At 41.0% G+C, this 16,052-nt stretch overlaps 1 protein-coding gene across 6 annotated transcripts in view; it reads right to left on the bottom strand.

Annotated features, from left to right (window-relative positions):
- RPRD2 (regulation of nuclear pre-mRNA domain containing 2) overlaps positions 1-16,052 on the bottom strand; it is a gene marked incomplete at its 3' end in the record, with an annotated part of 89,604 nt that overhangs the window by 1,508 nt on the left and 72,044 nt on the right. For 2 of the 6 annotated variants that reach the window (XM_079944462.1, XM_079944463.1), the window contains 4 exons: positions 15,352-15,612; positions 12,924-13,124; positions 8,341-9,522; positions 7,972-8,200 (listed from right to left, as the gene is read on the bottom strand). In XM_079944462.1, coding sequence (XP_079800588.1) covers positions 8,112-8,200; positions 8,341-9,522; positions 12,924-13,124; positions 15,352-15,612 — 1,733 coding nt within the window. Of the gene's footprint in view, positions 1-1,948; positions 9,523-12,923; positions 13,125-15,343; positions 15,613-16,052 lie in introns of those variants that run through there. The other 4 variants (XM_079944458.1, XM_079944459.1, XM_079944461.1 and 1 more) reach the window with 3 other exon arrangements.

Here is a 16,052-nt window from a genome sequence, read left to right as displayed (position 1 = left end):
GTGGAGAAAAAGGTCCAATAGAAAGCCAAGAAAAGAGGCAAAGAGGCATCTTACCAAATATCCTCTACCACACTAAGGTTAAGGAAAAAGAAGAGTTTAGGAAATAATGGCAGAAGATTTCACAGAAGTCTAGGGAAAAGGGAATCCTCAGTAAAGGGTATACTGGACCCTTAATTTTGGGAAATTCTCAGCTTTACTCCACTTTTAGAATAGACATCCTGTTAGCTAAAGCTTTGGTTGAGGAGGTACTGCTTTTATAATGTTAAACTATTTGTAAGAATTCTCTCCATTGAAGGTAAAGTACATTTCCCACTTGTTATCAGGATCAACACATTACCTCCAAATCTTAGTTTTTAGAAGCAAAATTTCCCTGCACCAAAGAAATTTTAAAAGATATTGGAGGTAAAAGAGAGAAATGTAAAAAGGTAAAATACATAAAGAAAGGTTTACATCATTGCCATCAAATGCTTTTGAGGCCCAAAGAACTAGCCAAGTGGTTAAGCCTACAGTAGGTACTGTGGGGAGTTTAGGTTAAAAAAAATTTTTTTTTCTTTAGTAATGAAGATCTAGGACGCAGCCAAACTTTAACTTTGCCTTAAAGATGCTACAAAGAGAAAGTCCAGCCAAGTTTGCTGAATAAATCAAGAGGGGGAAGCTTCCTACCCAGAGCATGGGGATAAATTGAACTTTGAAGACAAAACCTTTGGCTCACCTAAAAATCTCTACTAACATTTCCCTTTCCCAAGACATTTCTTGAGCCTGAGAAACAAGGAAACAGCCACCTCCACCCTGCCTTTTTTTTTTTTTTTTTTTTTCACCCTGCCTTTTAAATGACCCTGGTTGGTCAGGTCAAGACCAACGGAAAAATATGAAGTCTCCCAAACACAGGAGTCAGTGCCAACTTGTTTGATACTGAAGTAAAAAAAAAAACCAAAGCAAAGAGCAAAGTACTCTGAAAGAAGGCCCTAGTTACATCTACGGAAGATTACATACAACTATGGCCCACTACCCAAAAAACCAAGATTTCAAATTAATACTTCCTTAATCTCTACTGCCTTTGACAATGATTGGATACCTAGAAAATGGGACCTTAAGTATTGCCTCATGTGGATGCAAAGGATTCCTAGCCAGGGGAGGAGAAAACAGAAGGAACTGGATGCTGCCCATCTTCTTTCTACCCATTCCAACTGAAATACTCCAAGAAAAAAAATGTAGGAAGTTTCAAGTCTTATCTCCTTCCCACAAATTATGTGGCAAAGGACTTAATTCTCAAAAAGAAGGGGATCCAATGGGGAAGGGAAAGGAGGTAATGTGGTTGGAACATCTAATTTGCTAGGAACCTCAGCAGATCCAGGGTGTACTGGTTTAGCCAACACCCTTTTAAGTCAGACACAAACAACTGCAGCCTGTATTTGTTCTCTCTGTTGGCACTGCTCACTAGCCCCTCCACCCATATCTGTGTTCTCAACGTTTGACTCTTGCCACAGTGATAACAAAGGGAAAGGACAGGAAAAAAATAAAATAGAACCGTAAGGTAACTGTAATATCAGTTGCTAGATAGATCTCAGCCTTCTTATCCCCTTCCCCTCAAACTTGTAACTAAGCATTAAAGGTTTCTTCTGTCCTCCCCCAGCAGTTCGTCAGAAATTGATATTTAATTCTACATTGCACTTGCTCCTTTCCTTTAAGGCATTATGTGCTTCTTTCTACTTCTACGTGGGGAGAGAACAGGATGTTTACTTAGGAGCCATCTCACTTACGGGTATCCCTCTTGCAGCTTTGTCTGTGCAGACTCAATGAGTTATTACTCAGCAATTGTAAACAGCAGCTGACCGGACTTGTCCATACAGTTACTCATAAACAAGTATGAGAAACGCCTCAATACCCTAAAACCTACTCAGATAGTGTTTATGTTATTCTGTCTACATACATGAGGGGGTAACTCATTCCTTCTATACCATATTGGCTTAAATAGAACAATTTTGGGGAAGTTATGTATTTTCAACATGCTCAGAAAGGCCGATGAGGAATTCTAAAAGCTGTTGCTTCCTTGGGGTGAAGACAGGAATCAGGAGGGCAAGTCAAGGTCCCAACTGGGGACCAGGAAGTAAGGGTGAGCCAGATTCCAGAAGCAGCTGGCATAGTGGTACACCCTACCTGCTGGGCGTGTTCCTAGGCTATTTCCGAAGTGTCTGGTGACACATCTGTAGCTTCACGTATTCAAGGCTGCTATTTAGAGCATTCTACCCTGCCAGTGACCCAGCCTGGTCCAGACGCAGCAACTCTCTTTAACCCTTAAGCCAACATTCGATTTATTAAGCCTCCCTGGGTTATGAAAAAGGGATGGGGCAAGAGAGAGGGGTTGAGTGTAGCTTCTGTATGACAGACTGTCAATATGCAAGAAGGGCAGATGTGGGCAAAGAATTGACCAGAAGGATCCCTATCACCACTACCCCAATTTTATGTTTGCTTTAAAAATGCTTCTTCGCTCACGACTGTACAACTTTTTGAAGACATAACACAAGTTACCATCCATACAGTATACCCACTTCATTACCAACCATTCCCTGAACATCTTGATCTCACCCCACCCATCATCCCTTTCAAAATTGAATTTCATAAAGGATCAAAGAGAAAACCACAAGGCCATAAAGATCTCTCAAGAGGCTCAGACTGCCTTCAGTGACACTGAATGCAGAAGTCAAAGGGGACGACAGCTGGACAAGATCAGTGCGAGAGGGGAAAAGTCAACCACACAACAAAGGAAACCATACTTTATTAAACAGGAAACAAAAACAATTTTGGGGGCAAAGAGATTTAAAAAAAAAAAAAGAGGAATGGCTGGAAGAGAGGGAAGGGCAAGTGGTCACAAGGAAGGGATGAGATGGGTGGTCTGTGGCATCTGTGTTTGCCTTAGAACCGTGCAGGCACATACACCAGCCCCTCTACCCTCCATGCACTCTTAGACCAAAAAGCTAATACAATTGTATCTTCAGAGATATATCCAGGCTTTTCTTCCTGCATTCTGTAGCTGGTTTCACCTTCAGCCCTGGACAGTCATGGAGGGTCTTTGCTGGAGAAAATTTAGGTCTTTCCAACCATAGGCCTGTTCCACAAAGCAGCGGTTTCAACTCCTGGAGAAGTTCCCTCCTATTGGCACTCACCAGAGAAGCCAGGGGCCCTTGGTCAAAGCCCCAGATCTCAAAGAAAAATGTCAAACCTTTAGAACTAGTTATTTTATTAAATGATATTAATACACATTTCAAAAGGATTTCATTGTTGTTGCCTCTAAAGCATGTACTTGTTTTGTTTTCCACACTGAACACGTGAGAATATCAATCCAACATATCTAATTTTAATCTTAACAGGCACCCCAGCCCATTCGAAAAAAGGGGGGAGGGGGAGGAGGGGAAGAAAAAGGGGGAAAAAGCAGTCATTTACAGCGGCTTCAAAACAATAACAGCTGAAGCTTAATTCTGCATGAACCAGTAACTTCAGGATTGATAGTGAATATTTTGCGATTAGAAGTTTAGCATATTCACATTATCTAGATAGGTTTGCTGTACCATATATATCACAAACATTGTACTCCTGGGATCGGAAAGGATAAAAGGCCTATTCTCTTATCATTTTACCCTCCCTGGAAACAAACCAAATTCTGTTTATTCTCAACTTTTGGGAGGGCAGAGGGGAGCAGGGAGACAGGTTTCATCTAAGCTGACTGAAGAGTAAACTCTTACAAAATACTCAAGGACTCAATTTCTGATACTGTATCACTGTGTTTTAAGTGGTACCAGTGTATTCATGACCCCCACCCACTGATTCTCTGTCTGTGATTTTACAGTGAGCACCAAGGACGTTAGTAACAACTTCACATATTCTGCTTGCATATGAATCATGTCCTTGCCAAGATACACTATGCTATGCTTTCTTTAAAAAAATCTTGTTTATTTTTTAAACTCAGGTTGAAATACAAAAGTCAGAGCATGGGCACGGAGTTTTAAATCACAGACAAAGAAAGAATAAAACCCCTTTGTTTCATGTTATGAATACCAGAATTGTCTTTTTTGTTTCACTATATCACATATATACATTGTTGTCTTCATTTACTGCTGTAGACAGATTTCCTTAAAGTTAACAACAGCTGACAAGTCACATACAAATCCTCACTTCCATCTTGAAACAAATGCACTGAGGATTCTGTGGCTTAAAAAAAAAAAAAAAAACACTCCACAAAAAAACCAACCCTTAAAAGTCCATCTTTTAAACTGTACAACAAGGTCCTTCTTTCATGGATTAGCTATCATGCTTTTGAGGACAATAGCCCTGCCCCAACATTCAGGAAGCCACTGTCCTGACCACCCCGCATTTTCTGATAAAATCAAATGGTCAGAGAGCCTTTTCAAGTAAACACTACTTTTAGCTTAAACGAGAGCAGCAAAAAGAATTCACATTCTTTTATTCTAGAATAAAAAAACATCCCACTTTTCTGCAAAGGAAGAAAAATCCTATCCCAGTTTCGAGTCAGAGAGAACTCTCCCTTTCCCTCCCCCCACCCCCACCCTCACACTCTCTTATACTTTTCTCTAAACAAATGTCTTAGGACTCAATATAACTGTACTGTTTCTTTGCTTTGCTACACTATATACCCCACCCCACTTACAAGGTCGTGGTATCATGCATTTTTGCGGGGGGTGGGGGGGGGGAAGCTACAGGGCAGAGAGGCTTGAGAAGGTCAAAGAAAGAAAGAACAGTTGGCTTAAAACCAGAAACGCATTAGGAAGATGAATGACTTGCAGGATCCTAACCAAAGAAAACATGACGAGCCCAAATAAATAATATGGAATAAATTACACAAAAACTCCCAAACTATGATGCACACCTGGTTTAAGGTGCTCTTTATCTGAAACGCTCTTTATCTGAAAAGCAAGTTTCTTTTGAGACAAATAATCATCTTCTGTCACTACACTGCCCACTCTCTCCCATCTTTAATATTTCGCTGGAGGAATCCAGGGCAATCCCCATACTTCCTACAGTTACTCCTATACTAACTTGGAAGAAAATATGAAACTTGCTAGAATTTCCTTTTCTTTTACTCATCTGGCTGGAGATGACCAGTGTGTACCTTGGGGTAAGACACTAAATAAAAAAGAGTAGTAAAGCAACATTTGCCTTTCAGTGTCCCTAGATATAAACACTCAGAATGCAGTGATTGTCTTTTTCCCAGTACTAGTTGTAGAAATACAAATAAGAAGCCTTTCAGTTCAGGGACAAGAAAAGCATTCCTTTCTCGTGGAAAATGACTAAGGGCAGAAACATTATTTTCTATTGAGAGTGGGAGGTGAGGTTAAGGATTGAGCCTTGAAATGTGACAGGCTGCTATCTGTAAAGTGGGGTAAATTTGAATTTATCGGGTCCTCCTGTTTCTCTGTAAAGATACATATAATAATATCCACTTGTCACTAAGACAGATCTAAAGAGGTATAATATAAAGAAAGATGCTACTGAACTTCCTCCTTCGAAATACCAAGAAGAGGGGTGAATACAGGACTAGGTCAAGGGGAAAAGAAAGATAAAGACAAATATTTCCCTTTCCCTTGTAGTTAACTTTTGCTGAAAACTACCAATAAATGTCAGTTACGTTAGGGAGGCACCATGGTAAAAATGTGTACTTATTAAAAAATACAGGGATAATATTTGATAACATTTCAGTTACACCTTCATATCAATTGTCAACTGTAGTGACTTTCTCTCTGGCTAAAGCAGAAATGAAAACTGAGGGAGGAAAAAGTCAAGAAAGAAAAGCAGGAAGCAAGAACTTGGTGCAAGATGTGTGAAACTACCTCAGAAATGTTTCCTTGTTTATGACAGATGGGCAGGTCACAACACACCATTTAACAGTTCCTTTCTCTAGCGCTCTATATTGTAGCTACTCCTTATTTTAAACTTTAAATTATATCCAGCCCCCTTTCTTTCACTCCAAGTATAAAGAGGAAAATTTTTTACTAGGATAAAATGAGGTCCGTATCTCCTCAAAGTTACTGCCTGATAGTACTTTAGAAGAGGAAAAAAAAGAAGAAAAAAAAAAGAAGCTTTAGATTTTAGGAGAGAGGTAAAGAACTCAACTGCAACATGCCTTTAAAAACAAAACAAAGCAGAACAAAACAACTTGACAGGTCCCAGGTCTCCCACATTTCTCCCCTGCAACATCTCCTGGCTGTCAGCAGGCCACAGAGCATACAGGGAAGAGAGCCACACTGGTTACAGCAGTAACGGAGCTGCAGAGAGAAGGGGACAGGAATCCTTCCACTGACTACTTTTGACATGCCAAGCCCAAAATAACATCCCAACATTGCACATGTTATTATCTGTACTGATGGAAGTTTTATTTCAAATGTAATAATACTCTTCCATAGATGGGGTAAGATACGAGCTGTTTTCCTCCCCACCCCTCAAACCCCCAGCCAAATGAAGTGGCTTTGGTTGTGTTTCTTTGCCCCCCACCCCCTTAAAATACAAACAAGTTGGAGAAGGTGGGTGTAAGTGCAGTGAGAGGCAGGACTGGATGGAATAGTGAAATGTGGGCATATGCACATGGGACTTTTTAATTTGGAAGGGAGGTCCTCTGTCATAATAAAAAAAAGAAAAAATAAATCAAAGGAGGGAAAACAAACAAAAACAACAATAAGAAACCAAACTCCTACTTCCAATTCTCTCTAGACTGTTCAAAATGCCTTTCCCTTAGTTTCCATCAGTACCTGGGAGGGAAGAATGGGCGTTTTGGTGCAAAGAACGGAGGGCCCCTAGCGAAAGGTGGCCTGGGTCTCTTTAAACTGTGAAAAGGGTCTCTGCTGAGAAAAGGTTCCCTAGGCCGGAAGTCTGGCCGGGGACTCCGCAAGATCATACCACTCCGGCTGATGGCGTCTCTGTGTGAGGGACCCAAGGGGGGGCCGCTGCTGTTGCTGCTGCCTCCCCCACCTCCTCCTCCATGGGCTGGGCCCAAGTGCTCCAGAGAAAGGGAGGGTAGGCTCAGGCTCTCGCGTACACGGCTAAGGCCAGGGCCGTTGAGGTCCCGTTGGGTGGGGCCCCCATGGTCCCTGGGTCCTGGGAGCACCCCAAAATGATCAGCCAGGGTCCCCTGAAGGAGGGAACTATGGTCCTTGGGAAATACTGCCACAGCCCCCGCCACTCCGTGCTCTGCCAGTGGTGGGGTCGGGAAGGGTACAACCCCAGAGTGGTCAACAGGAGGCGGAGGAGGAGGAGGAGTGGAGAAAGGGACGCCACTCCCGCCACTGCTGCTATGTTCCCCAGGGGGCGGAGGAGGGGGTGGGGTGGGGAAAGGAACTCCGCTGTGCTCTCCAGGAGGAGGTGGGGCAGCATGGGCCAGGGCTGCCTCCTTTGTGAAGGGGTTCGAAAGATCCACAGAGGGTAGATGAGTGGGTGCATCTCGAGAGAAGATACCACCATGATCCTTAGGAGGAGCAGGTGGGGCAGATGATGGCCCCACTGGCTCTCTCTGGAAGGGTGTCCCATGTTCCAATGGGGACGGGGGGAGATGATGCTCAAATGTTGAGTTGAAACTGTTGGAACGAAAGCTGCCGACACTTTCCTGAAATTGGGGTGCTCGTTCTTTGTATGGTGCTGTTTTAAAGCCAGTGAGGCCTCCGCTGCCCCCACCCCCAAGGGATGCCAACTCAGAGGCACTTGAGGGGCCATTGTCAAAAGAGCTGCCTGAGGTGCTCAGATCAAACCAACCCACCCTTGAAGCCTCACGCCCATGTCCTCTATTTCCCTTCCCAGGAACTCGGATGGACTCTACAGTCTGTATTGGCTCCCCTGACATCCTCCTATTGGATGCATTATGATAACCCAAGGTCTCTATAGGGGCCCCCTTTTCTTCCGTACTATCAGGCAAGTCTAAGCAGGAGGAGGAGACTCGGGTCTCTATGCGGTAGTGCTCTTCTTGCTGCTGCTGATCACTGGCTGTCAAGCTGGGCTGGGAGAGGTTTGAGAGACTGACACCATCACTTGAAGTGCCCTTGCTGGGGGCCTGGCCAAAATGTTTATCATCTGAGGGCTTTCGTGAGGCATTTTTAAGCATATTCTTAAACTCAATCGTCGATGTGGTGGAAATGGTGGAGGCCAGGACTTTCTCCACGCCTGACGTGGGTGGGTGGCCCGTGGGAGCAGCAAGGGTATTCTGCGGAGAGAAAAGGGAACGATGTGGAACTGGGTGAGGAGAGTCTGGGTACTGCTTCTGTGGCAAACTGAGATGCCCAGTGGTAGACTGAGACAAGTTATTGTGGTTGGAGTCAGGGGTGAAAAATGAATCATTCTTACTCGGTGATGGTGACCGGTCAGGCCCAGGTTCATTCCCTCTTATGCTGAAGGCACCAAAAAGCCCAGGGGAAGACGAGAGACGGTCACAGTTCTCACTAGAGTCCAGGAGGGCCCTCACAGATGGAGGGAAGGCAGACTTTACCCCAAATTCTTGGCCCCTGTGGCTGTAACTGGACAAGATGGGCTGGTACTCGGTGGTATCAGAAAGCTTGCTTGATTTCAGGATAGATTTGGCTGGTTTCTTCTCTAGGTTCATCATGGCAGAGGGTGGAGGCCCTGAATACTCAAAATCTCGGTAATCTTCATCTTCCTGGAAAGAAGTATCTGGATAGAATTTCTCCTGTGAAGAGTCCATCAGGGAAGATGGTCTCTCCATCCCATCAGAAGGCTGCTTATAGGGTGATTCACTGCCCAGGCCAAAGGGTCGATATGTAGATACAGAATTGGAGAGCTCTCGAGGGTAGCTTTCCTCTCTCCCCGGGGGTGGTGATCTTGTACTGCTGGGTGTTGAGGAACCAGGGCTAATGATCTTAGAAAGCAGGGACATGGTATCTACACTGCTGGATGTGGGCTTGTCCATCATCTCATCCTGGGTGGGTGTCCCACTTCGTTCATCCCGCACAGGGGTTCCGTCAATGTTGTCGATTGATGTGCTAGTAGGGCCACGCTGGAAGTCTGAGGGATGGCTTTCTGCTGGGGCACTGGATCCCAAACTGCTCAGGATTGGGATGTTTAAGTTTAAGCCACTGAAACCAGGATTACCTTTTAAGAAGTTGTGGATCTTCATTTCCAGGCTTGGGGAGGTGGACTCTGACTCCAGCTTTGGCTTGGAGATCTCTGAAGATTGGCACATGGCAACTTCAGTAGGTGGGGCAGCAGGGCTAGTATTGTGGGTACCTGTAAACCCCAGAGTGTTGGATGGTAGCTTGAAAGTAGAGCTGGGGAGCCCTGGGCTTTGCCCAATTGAGGCCTTGCTGGCTGAAGTTGAAGAGACTTCAGAAGTTGATGAATTAGGGGAATAGCTGAAGCTTTTCGGAATAAAGGATTGGGTATTGGAGGGCAGATTTCTTCCTTTTATGCTAGAGACTGTGGTGTTGGCAGGGGAAGCCGAAGTGCTCTGGGATGCAGCTTCGCTGGATGGAACTGGGTTCCCAGTAACACTCTGAAGTAAAGATGACAGGCCTGTAGAAACAAAGATTAGAGGAGTTAAAAAGAACTCCCTACCTTCCAATGAAAACAATGTAGGCTAATTGGATATTCTTATTCATTCCAGTGGGAACCAGATAGACATTAAAATATGAGATCAAAGGGAATCCAGACCAAACAAGTAATGGCTAAATGTCATAGAAAACATTGGACCTATTTATCAATATAAGAAGAGCAAATTACTGAAATGTTTCTAGTAGTCATGAAACAAGTCCAACATGGCAAAATAAAAGGCAACAGGATGGGGGAGATTTTAGTGTCAGAATCATTCACAGTTTAAACAAGACAAAGCAGGAAAAGAAAGGTGCAAAATTACTTTTAAAGTAACACTTTAAGCCAGTATTTCTTAATGTTTGGTCTGTGGAACTGTTTCTCTAAATGCGAATAGATATTCTGCCCTATCCTTCCTTTCCAACCTCCACAACTGTCTCTAACAAGTTAACCTACACTGTTATTCTCAGGAGAGAGATAGCAATATGCAAATTGCAGGAATTTATTTGAACTGGGATGCTTTTTTCAAGGAGCATCTCTTGCCACACTGGTGTTATCTTTGGGGAAACAGAGCTTTGGTTGTAAAAATTTTAGTTGTAAAATGTAGCAATAATAAATATACACCACAAAGCTTATACAGCTAGACCATTGGGGCACTGATTCTTTCACAAGAAAACATACAATCCCCTTCTTATAGCTTGGAAAATTCAAGGATTATTCAGGCTGACACTGATGAGATTCACCCCCACTCACTGACAGACAAAACCTTCTCAGAAGCACTGAGAAAGAATTCTTTGGGGCAAAGAAGACTAAAGTTCACCAAAGCAAACTGCTCTTGCAGAAAAATGCTTGGAAAAATACTTGATAAAGAGATAACAGAAGGTCTTTTATATTCAATCACATTTTGGAAAATCTCCTCAATTTCTGATCACAAATGAAAAGTTTATGTATACTTCACCTGAATTTACAGCTTTCAGTCATACATTAAAACTGTTCCTTCATAACGATATGTGAAAGAAAATAATATTTCATATGATACTTCAATTAGTGTTTCTTCAAAATATCAATTTTGATCCTTATTTGCTAAGAGATTTAAGGTCTTAAGAATTTTAAGGTTGCTCCATCCTTGTGACATTTTCAAATCCCATCAACTTCTAAATAATGATGCACGGCTTTTATTACTATCCAGTGTTTGATAATATCCAAATAATTGAAATATTATTTCAGTTATTATCCTCCTGAAAAAAAAAATCCATGTTTCATTTCCAAAAAGGTCCCTGGCTATATAATTTTCCCCTTCCTAACAGTTTGATTTAATTCTTAGTAGTAACTGCTCTTACCAAAACCAGAAGTCTTCAAGCACTAGAAAGTGAGATATGATAATATCATGATTTTAAAAAGATATTTCAGTATTATCTTTCAGCTGTTGTGAAATAAATTCTTCAGAAGACCATCTTCTTAACAAAGATACTACTCAGATTTCTGGTAATAGGTGAAATAATCTCTTACCGCTAAATATTAATTTTCTTCAATCTTAAACCGTAGTCTACGGCCTCTGCCTACTGAAGTCATTCTTTTGTGCTGAAATCAGTCAATAAGGGCTGTGGGTGATTCAGAGCAAAGTTCTAAGAGATTTCCTTTATGGTCTTTGAAGAAATGTATCTATTTAAGTTGCCGGACACAGTTCTTTTAAAAGGCTAGGAGAGGGGCTTCCCTGGTGGCGCAGTGGTTGAGAGTCCGCCTGCCGATGCAGGGGACACGGGTTCGTGCCCCGGCCCGTGAGCCATAGCCGCTGAGCCTGTGCGTCCGGAGCCTGTGCTCCGCAACGGGAGAGGTCATAACAGTGAGAGGCCCGTGTACCGCAAAAATAAATAAATAAATAAAATAAAATAAAATAAAAATAAAAGGCTAGGAGAATTCCACTTTCCATAAGGAACTGAAAGGTGATAAACTGCCCTGTTATTCCACAAAGCTTGTTTCCTGAGATTCCCACTTTTCATTTTGTCATAACACACCTAGTTCTGTTCAAATTTTGCCTGATGAGAAGGTCCACATGATACTATTGTTACAATCTGCTGAAAAAAAAGGCTTCTTCTTTAAGATCTAAGTATTATATCTATATAAGAAGTTAAAATACGAGTTCAAAATTTTTACTGTAACTACAGGATGGTGATAGAAGAAGGAGTGGAAAGTAGAAATCATATAAACATGCCAATCTCTCAAACTAATTATCCCTGAAATCAGTAGTATGAGATGCACTGTAGCATCATCATTAATTATTTTGCGGGTTCCAATATGTAGAGCTGTGGATTACTATTTCACAGTATTTAGTTATGTGTAACAAAATTCTCTTACATGGTAAGACAAAGCTCACTATAATACAGTGCCTGGCGGATACACTTACAGAACAGTTTAGGAAATAAGAAAATTAACAGATACCTGTACTGCTGCTGTCTATTCATATAAAGCAGGATCTCAGCACCACTGACATTTGGGCGGGATACTTCCTTGTTGTTGGGACTGTCCTATGCATTGTAGGGTTAAGCAGCATCCCTGGCTTCCACCCACTAGAGGTATAGCACCCCGACCCCGACCCCAGCTGTGACAAACAAAAACGTCTTCAGACATTGCCAAATGTCCCCTGGAGGCTCCTGGTTGAGAACTACTGATAAAGAGTAAGTCACTATATTGAAGCTGTAATTCACTGCATAATTATACTGAGGTTGGTATCTGGAGGGTCTGAGAACAAAGAGCAAGGTAAGCTTTATGAAAAAATGTTAGAAGCAGATGGTTTTAGCACAAAACAAGATAATTAGCAAAGGTGAAGAGACAGGTTCAAATAAGGTAGCGATAATAGCTAGGCAGAAAATAAAAAAAGGTATGATATCTATAGAGGCCTCTATAAAACATTAGGACATAAAAAAAGAGATAATCATGTCTCATAAGAGTTCTGACAGATTGATCTTTCTTACTGTCTTTAGCTTCAGTTAACATTAAAATGTGTAGAACTCAACATGTACTAACTTATACTAAGAGGTTGGGATACATGGTTTAAGTAAAAGAATACTGGACTCCAGTCAAGAAATCTGGCTTTTAGTCTCAGCTCTTCACTGAACAGACAGATGTGTGATCTTAAGCAGGTCACATCACCTCACTGAGTGTTAATTTCCTCACCTGAGGAGAGTATCGGACTAGAGGACATTTAAAGTCTCTTTCAGCTTTGACATTTCAGAATTCTATAAATGTCAGTTTGTACATGATAAAGAGAATAATGAATTATTCTGAATTATACATTTCATAGCTTTGGATTCCTCAGAAATGGAATCCAGGATTAAGCCAGAGACAAACATTCACAATTCAAGTCCCTCTAGCGCATGTCAGTTTACCTTGCAGTGCAGGGGCTGACTGTGTCTGGGTTTTGGAAAGAGCAGACAGAATGCTCTCTGGGGTGATCTCCACCTTCGAGAGGATATTTGCTAGAGGGTTATGAGATGTTGTCGTGGCAGGTGCAGGTGTTTTCAGACCACTGGTGAGGTTGCTGGGACTTGCAGGAGTTCCTGGAGAAGGTCTTGATGCAGGACTGACCCCTGGTGGCAGAAAGATTAACTCAAGAAAATGAAATTCAAAATGACCTATAAATTCATGATACTTTCCAGTCACTTAATTGAGTATGGTATGTTCAATAGGAATTCTTCTGGGAATGATCCACAAATTGTCCATCTTGTACAAAGAGAAAATCTGAAAATTAGATTAAGACTTGCTCCTATCTACTTGGAACACTGTTAAATTAGATAAGTATTAAGTTATTTTTTTTCATATGTATTTACTACTTTTCAGAGTCCCAATAGAGACCAGAGAACCTATTTCTTTTTTCTCTACCAAATGGAACCTACACCTCAGACTCCTCTAAGTGCTCAACAGATATTGCTGGCTAATTATGATCAGACTGGGCCACTGCATAATTCTATGTGATAAGTAAGTTATTTCCTTTTGAAATGGACTTTAAAATGAGGGTTATATAAGCAATCTTTACATGTTTACATTTTAAAATACTGGGTTGATTCTTAACATAGGAAAAATGGTATATAAAGAAGAAATGATTTTTGATTTTTTTAACAATCAAAAATATAGACAGGTATTTCACACAAAAAAATGATAAGCATATGAAAGAAATTTTAACCACATCTTTAATCAAAGGAATGCAAACGAACAATTTTTTTAAGACTGAATTTGACAAAGTATAAAACAAAACAGGTTGGAGAAGTTGAGGAACAATGGGAACTTTCATATACTTGGTACATAAAATAGTACGTTTTTTGGAGATCATTTTAGTTATAACATGAAAAGACTTAAATGCTGAATGCTGAAAGACTTACATGCTGAATTTTTTGGAGTCTTTATCTTTTAGAAATACTTAGTTATTTATGAAGAAATGAAATAATTGGGATTTTCTTCAAAATAATCAGGATTGGATAGGGCATAGCAGAAACAAGATTGGCCATGTGTTTACAGTGTTGAAGATGAGTGATGAGCATGTAGAGGAGCTCTACTTTATTTATCTTCATTAAATCTTCCATTAAAAAAAGTCCCATATACTTATCAACCCTTTTAAGAAGGGTTGTGCATAAAATTTTAGCATCAAGGTTGTTCATTACAGTATTCTTTGTAACAGCGAAAAACTGGAAACACACTAAATGTTCTGATAATAAAGGCTTACATAAATTATTGAATGCTATTAAATGATATAGCTGAATGTTTAATGACTTACAAAAACATCCATGATATGTAGTTAAATTTTAAGTAGTTGCTTTCAAAAGAGTACAGTTGTCCCTCGGTACCCATGGGGGGTTGGTTTCAGGACTCCTGAATATATCAAAATCTGTGGATGCTCAAGTCCCTTATAAAATGGTATAGTACTTGCATATAACCTATGCACATCCTTCCATATACTTTATTTATTTTTGTTTGTTTGTTTGCCATGCCACATGGCTTGCTGGATCTTTGTTCCCTGATCAGGGATTAAACCTGGGCCATGGCAGTCAAAGCACCGAGACCTAACCACTGGACCGCCAGGGAAGTCCCCATCCTTCCATATACTTTAAATCATCTCTAGATTACTCATAATACATAATACAATATAAATAGTTGTAAATACAATGTAAATGCTATATAAATAGTTGCTGGGGCATGACAAGTTCAAGTTTTGCTTTTTGGAACTTTCTGAAAAAAGTTTTCCCCCAAATATTTTCAATCCATGGTTGGTTGAATCCTTGGATGTGGAACCTGCAGATGCAGAACCGGTGAATATGGAGGACCGACTGTATACGCAATATGCTTCAATTACTGAAAGAAAAATTATTACTAACATTTTATTTCCCAAAACACACACACACACACACACACACACACACACACATATACACGCACACTTGCACACTTGTAAGGTTAAACACAAGTGGTTTCCTTTGGGATGGCAGAATTATGGATATTTTATTCTTTTAACTTATCTTCTAATTTTTCTATGATGACCACGTAGCGGTATGTATGTATGTATGTATTTATTTATTAATTATGGCTGCACTGGGTCTTAGCTGCGGCATGCATGTGGGATCTAACTCCCCGACCAGGGATGGAACACAGGCCCCCTGCACTGGGAGCGTGGAGTCTTACCCACTGGACCGCCAGGGAAATCCCTATTTTTATTTTTTAATTAAAAAGTTACTTTTAATTAAAAAAAAAAAACAAAACCCAGACTGATGGTTCAATTAGAAAGGTGGAAATAAGCCTTTTATCTTCTTTACTAGGGCTACTTACCAGTATTTTTCATGACTGATGTCAGGCTGCTAAGGATGGAACTGATCTTTGCCAGATCCACATTAGCCAGGTTTGGCAAAGCCAGTGCTGGAGTAGGGGAGAGAAGAGAAGTATTCACAGGCTTTGGAAGAGGTGGGGTTGCTGTCATGGTCACAGGCACTGGAGTGCATGAAGAGGCCTTTGAGATACTTTCTGTTGGCTTTGTAGGTACAGCAGTGGATACAGCTGACTTCTCCACAGGTTTTTCCTTCCTGTCTTCTACTGTTTAAAAAAAGAAAAGAGATAGTATTGCATCTTACTACTTTCCAGACTCTCCTTCCAACATGTCCCAATATTTCCTAAAAAGTACTATGCTTTACAGAAAAATCATTCATGATTTTTTTAAAAAGTCATGCTCTTTATCATTTATGAACCTTCCCACCTTTAATAGCTGCTTAAAATGAATTCCCCAAATGCATCTTTTATCTTACATTTAATGATTTCTTTACATCTTCTTAGTATCTGTATATTAAATTTGTACATTTCTGGAAGCATGTTATTATTTGGTACACATTTGTGTTCTGTCTTTCAGTAATATTTATGTCATAAATTGTCCTGTCTTTTCTTTGCCATTATTAACCTGAGAGCTTTCTAAGAAACAGAAACTCTGTACATATGTTAATGTATTATCCTTTGGCCTCCTGAAATTGGTCTACTGGGGG

The sequence above is a fragment of the Stenella coeruleoalba genome, assembly GCF_951394435.1.
Source record: "Stenella coeruleoalba genome assembly, chromosome: 1".
NCBI lineage: Eukaryota > Metazoa > Chordata > Mammalia > Artiodactyla > Delphinidae > Stenella > Stenella coeruleoalba.
Note: the sequence above shows the minus strand (reverse complement) of the source record. Positions and strands in the feature narration are given on the sequence as shown.